The 6000-nt window shown below is 50.2% G+C and overlaps 1 protein-coding gene across 2 annotated transcripts in view; it reads left to right on the top strand.

The window, feature by feature from the left end:
• LOC110285217 (RNA-binding protein 14) overlaps nt 1-6000 on the top strand; it is a 29192-nt gene that overhangs the window by 6733 nt on the left and 16459 nt on the right. The window contains exons 2-3 of one of the 2 annotated variants that reach the window (XM_021151193.1): nt 1597-3061; nt 3817-4681. The exons of the other annotated variant lie outside the window; for it this stretch is intronic. Coding sequence (XP_021006852.1) covers nt 1597-3061; nt 3817-4024 — 1673 coding nt within the window. The 3' untranslated portion in view covers nt 4025-4681. Of the gene's footprint in view, nt 1-1596; nt 3062-3816; nt 4682-6000 lie in introns of those variants that run through there. 2 annotated transcript variants of the gene reach the window in all.

Here is a 6000-nt window from a genome sequence, read left to right as displayed (position 1 = left end):
CTCACTTTGTAGACCAGGCTGGCCTCGAACTCAGAAATCCGCCTGCCTCTGCCTCCCGAGTGCTGGGATTAAAGGCGTGCGCCACCACGCCCGGCTGCACTTGGTTTTTGTCTTTTATTTCTTTGGAGGTTTCATTGTCTTCAACCTAGGAGATGACTTGTTGTAAGTGAACAGTTTAGACAAGGCATCTCAGAATAAGAGCCCTAAAAGGAGAGTATTTGTTTGGAGGTGTTTGGGTGTCATCTCTAATAATCTGTTTTATAAAAATGGAACCTTAGTCCATCCAGATAATTTTTTTATTTCTTAAATTGATATGACAGAAATTGGATCCTAGCTGTTGAATGCCTTAAAGTAGCCACAAGTCCAAAGTGGAGTTAAGTGCAGAGCCTTGTCTCTCAGATAGGTTCTGATCATTGCTCCTCAGACCCTGCTGATGGGACTATGAGAGTTTGTGGTATGGATGGTACCAAGAATTTCTTCCCCTTTATTAAAGTTTTCCCTATGTTGTAAGTGATTAGAGTTCTCAGATCAGTACCATGTCTGTGACTTTCTCCCAACACAACTTACTCAGGTCTTTAATGAGAGAGCCTAGGTAGGTGGCTGGTGGTATTACTCAGTCGTGCTAGGGGCACATGGGAGACCCTTCCTATGCTAATCCCACCCCTCCCCCCAAAGCATGCCACTTACAGTAAACCTGAAAAAGCAGTAAATAGTCTTCTAAGGGGAAGGTATTCTTCTGTCCCTAAAAGAGGAAATAGAGGGAATAATGTGGGATTATATCTATTCTCTTATCTTATTGACACTCATAGGTCCTAGCTTCTGTGCAAGGTAGCATTTTTAGAAATATTACAGAGACCTGTCCATGGACTTCTCAGGATAAAGACTGATGAAACAGAGGGGCATGGAAGAGTTAGCTGGGCGTTGGCATTGATTGATTTACAGAAAGCTACATAAAAACATTGATCATACTTGCCTGAAAGAGAAGACAGTGGTCTTTTCCTTAAAGGATTGTTGAGACTTGTGTATGAAGTGACTGAAAACTGGAAAGTAGTGTGAACGGGGAAGGTTACACTGGAGGGATTTGTGATTGCTTCTCGCAGTCACTCTGCCTTTACTAAATGCACCTAGACTGAGAAGTGAGTCACACCAAAATGTGAGTGTTTCCTAGTTAGTGTTTTATGCTCTTAGCTTTAGAGGTGAGCAGTAAGCAGGATTATTAGCTGTGCTTGAATTGAGAAAATGGAGTAATTGAGTCATCTAGGAATGCTTTCTGTTTGCTTGCTGGTTTATATTTATAGCCGCTGTGAAGATTTTTATCCTGAGTTCGTCTTTGCTTTTTCCTTTTCTCACCAGAAAGTTAGTTGGTTGAGGTGGCAGGGGAACAGAGAAGGACAAAGTTAAAGGTGGCTGACTGCTTGAAACAGTCAAACATTTGGTGACACATCAGCCACACTTCATGGCATACATAGAGGAGGGCTTAGAGAGACCTGGATGTAGCTGGCAACAGCTGGGTGCTGTTGTGTGTCCAGTTTGGGACCCACTAGGTAGCATGCCCTGCCCCCCTAATTGCTAACCCTCTGTCTGCTGCTTTATCAGACTACGCGTTTGTTCACATGGAGAAGGAAGCAGATGCCAAAGCCGCCATCGCGCAGCTCAACGGCAAAGAAGTGAAGGGCAAGCGCATCAACGTGGAACTCTCAACCAAGGGGCAGAAGAAGGGGCCTGCCCTGGCTATCCAGTCTGGGGACAAGACCAAGAAACCAGGGGCTGGGGACACAGCATTCCCTGGAACTGGTGGCTTCTCTGCCACCTTCGACTACCAGCAGGCTTTTGGCAACAGCACTGGTGGCTTTGATGGGCAAGCCCGTCAGCCCACACCACCATTCTTTGGTCGCGACCGCAGCCCCCTGCGCCGTTCACCTCCTCGAGCTTCTTATGTGGCGCCTCTGACGGCCCAGCCAGCCACCTACCGGGCCCAACCCTCAGTGTCTCTGGGAGCTGCATATAGGGCCCAGCCTTCCGCCTCTTTGGGTGTCGGCTATCGGACTCAGCCCATGACAGCTCAGGCAGCTTCTTACCGTGCTCAGCCCTCTGTCTCCCTTGGGGCCCCATACAGGGGTCAGCTGGCTAGCCCTAGTTCCCAGTCTGCTGCAGCTTCCTCGCTTGGCCCATATGGTGGAGTCCAGCCCTCAGCCTCAGCCCTTTCCACTTATGGGGGTCAGGCAGCTGCAGCTTCTTCGCTTAACTCCTATGGGGCTCAGGGCTCCTCCCTTGCTTCCTATGGTAACCAGCCATCCTCTTATGGCGCCCAGGCTGCCTCTTCGTATGGGGTTCGTGCGGCTGCTTCTTCCTATAACACACAGGGAGCAGCTTCTTCCCTAGGTTCCTATGGGGCTCAAGCAGCCTCCTATGGTGCCCAGTCTGCAGCCTCCTCACTGGCTTATGGAGCCCAGGCAGCGTCTTACAGTGCCCAGCCCTCAGCCTCTTACAGTGCCCAGTCTGCCCCATATGCTGCACAACAGGCTGCTTCTTATTCTTCCCAGCCTGCTGCTTATGTGGCACAACCAGCCACAGCTGCTGCCTATGCTAGCCAGCCAGCTGCCTATGCTGCACAAGCCACTACCCCAATGGCTGGTTCCTATGGGGCTCAACCAGTTGTTCAGACCCAGCTGAATAGCTATGGGGCTCAAGCATCTATGGGCCTGTCAGGCTCATATGGAGCTCAGTCTGCTGCTGCGGCCACTGGCTCCTATGGTGCGGCAGCTGCTTATGGGGCTCAGCCTTCTGCCACCCTGGCAGCTCCTTACCGCACTCAGTCATCAGCCTCATTGGCTGCTTCCTATGCTGCCCAGCAGCATCCCCAGGCTGCTGCCTCCTACCGTGGCCAGCCGGGCAGTGCCTACGATGGGACAGGCCAGCCGTCAGCAGCCTACCTGTCTATGTCCCAGGGGGCCGTTGCCAACGCCAACAGCACCCCGCCGCCCTATGAGCGTACTCGCCTCTCCCCACCCCGGGCCAGCTACGACGATCCCTACAAAAAGGCTGTCGCCATGTCAAAAAGGTACTGTATGCCCCCCCGCCTCAGCCCCCAGCTGGGGCTTAGGGCAAGGGGCTGAGGTTGGCATGGGAGGGAAACAGGAGCCATTGGCCCCTCCCTTGGTCTTACTTCTATGGGATGTCCAAAAGCCATGAGGGTGAGTGTCTGAACAGTTCTGGCCATCAGGATTTAGGTGGGGCATAGTGCTCAGCCTGGGGTGATACCAACAAACTTAGGGCCAGGAAACGTCATCATTCTAGGAGATCCCGATGAACCGATGGAGCCACGTTTTGCAGGATTGGCTCATAGATTTTTCCCACTGTCTGAAGGATCCTTAAACTCACTCCCTTGTTCTGGTTTTGGTGGGATGGATGTGAAAGAAAGTAGTCCTTTTGGCACTCACTGGCTGAAGGCAAGCTTATGAGGTGCGTCCACCCTGGGAAGTTGGGGACCCTACTTTCGTCCGTCGTTCTGTTGATAAACCAAGGTCTTTTTGTGCAGGGCCCATGAGTGGGAATAGCTTGTTTGGGAATGTAGACCAGGACTCACCTTGGCTGGTTTGGAAGGGAGCTTCAGCAGAGGGCTTGGTTTCCCACTGACCTGAAGAACCCAGGTTGGTTCCTTGACCTGGATAGTATGATGAGCCTTCTGACAGGGACACCAACTGTTTGAGACAAGTCTGGTATACCCTCCCTGTCCCCAATGGCATCTCCCCTAGGCCTACCTGGAGCCCTCCCCTCAACTGTCTCATTCACCAACTGTCTTCTTCTCTCGACTAGGTATGGTTCCGACCGGCGTTTAGCCGAGCTCTCTGATTACCGCCGTTTATCAGAGTCGCAGCTTTCGTTCCGCCGCTCGCCGACAAAGTCCTCGCTGGATTACCGTCGCCTGCCCGATGCCCATTCCGATTACGCACGCTATTCGGGCTCCTATAATGATTACCTGCGGGCAGCTCAGATGCACTCTGGCTACCAGCGCCGCATGTAGGGCCGTCCTGGGGATGGGGCACCACAGGAAGGGAGAGAGAGGAAGAGGTAGGGTAGGGTGCAGACCCAGGTTATCACCACCCTCTCTCATCCCTCTCCCAGTGGTGGCTCTATCATGTGGGCCCTCCCCAGGAGAGGACCCTTTTGTGTTTGGCAGTAGCCTGCTTTGTTCCTTTGCCTCAGCAGCACATCTTGCTACTGGCTTTAGATCTGTGGTTTTCCCTCTACCCAGCCATCTCCCCAGAATGGGAATTTCTTTTATATTTTTATTTTTTCCTGGCTCCCTTTTATTTTTGTGCGCGATCCTTAAGGTTGTTTGGAGGTCATACACCCGACAGCTGAGGTCAGGCGGCGCGTTTTTCTTTTTAGATGTGAGGGAGGCCAGGAAAGGGTTACTTTAGCTATTTCCTATGTGCCCAGCTATGCCAGCAGTCCAGGGGGCCCTGACTGTCCTTCTGTAGAGACTGTTGAGACTGAGATCCTGTTGGGACAGTCAGTTGTGTCCAAGTCCCCGCTTACCACTGATGTTTTAGCTGATGGTGACTGGCATAGTCCCAATTCCCTATCTCTCCAAGTAGGTGGTGTTAGAAATCTTAATTCTTTTCCCTTCTTTTGTATGGACTACAAATAAAACTTGGGGCGATTCGTGGTTTGGAAACCTGGTTGTCATTGTCTTGATTGCACTGTCAGGTGAGCCAGTTTGACATCCAGGAAGACGTGACAGCTAGAAGAAAGGCAGCCTGAAGACCCAGAGTGGGTGTGGAAGGGCGCTTGAGTGTGGGGATTGGAATAGTCTCCTGATGACCAATGGAATTAAGCTCATCTTAAATAGCATGCCATCTTTGGGACTGGAGAGTTCAGATCAAGTGGTTGGACTTTCTCAGCAATCAATTTTAGTTGATCACGTCAAATTTCAGTAAACAATACCCATTACCTCTACTTATGTTTGACCAATGTCCCTGATTTTTTTTCCCAGTTCAGGAAAAACAAAAATAAACCAAAAGCTACACAGTACAGCAGGATGGTTCTGGCTACGATCTGGCTGGGCTGGGTAATGGGTAATGGGCAGCTGCAATGTTTACAAGGTTAATGAAGCCTCCAGGTAGTGGGCTTGAGGGAATGTGGAGCCTGGGATCTGGGAAAGGAGCTATAGTGGTGTGGGAGTGATACCACTATCTGGTACTGCCCTGTGGTTGGAGGAATGAGGGCATTGGGAATTTGAAGCATATGGGGTGTTGTGGCCAATCCTCGTACTTCGCCTGTTGAACTTCACCACGGAGCATCCTTCCTGTTTCCTGCCAAGCTCAGTCATCACAGCAGCTGAGACTCCTTTTCCCTGTCCGCATCTGTTACGGTTTTAGATGTCTTCTGGCTGGGTTTATATTTGAAGGTGTTACAACAGACGTATTCTTGAGAAGGGGCTGGGGTACAAATATTATCAGGTAGGGATGCTAAGGTTGGATGAAGAGTCCAGAGTTCTTTATATACTTTTGGGGTGGAAGACCTGGGTAGTTTCAATCAGGAATAAAATGGAGGCATGAACTTGGTGGGTAAATGAAAGAAGACTAGTTAAGTGGAACAATAACTGAAACCTGATAGTCCTTGGGGAAAATGCTTTAGAGCATTTTTGGGTCTTGCAAAAGGGAGTGTGTGTGTGTGTGTGTGTGTGTGTGTGTGTGTATGTATATATGTGTGCGCGTGCGCACAGCTGATAACTTGATTGGGAGGGTTGTATATGGCTCCTTCATATGAACTTGGCTGTGACAGTAGCTTGCCTCAGATGTCTTCTTCCTTCTGCCAATCATGTAAAAATGCCTTAGTATTTATTACGAGTTCTTTTTTTTGTGGTTAAGTGGGATAAGTCTCAGGCTGTGTAGGGGTCAGAGTTCTTTTATTTGCTTCTCTTTCTGCTCATCGCCTCCCCTTCAGGTGCTTTGCTATTCATTTTCATTCTTTTGCAGGACTGGGTAGAATGGG

The sequence above is a fragment of the Mus caroli genome, chromosome 19 (genome assembly GCF_900094665.2).
Source record: "Mus caroli chromosome 19, CAROLI_EIJ_v1.1, whole genome shotgun sequence".
In the NCBI taxonomy this organism is placed as follows: domain Eukaryota; kingdom Metazoa; phylum Chordata; class Mammalia; order Rodentia; family Muridae; genus Mus; species Mus caroli.
The sequence above is the reverse complement of the archived record's forward strand: the minus strand, read 5'-3'. Positions and strand labels throughout refer to the sequence as shown.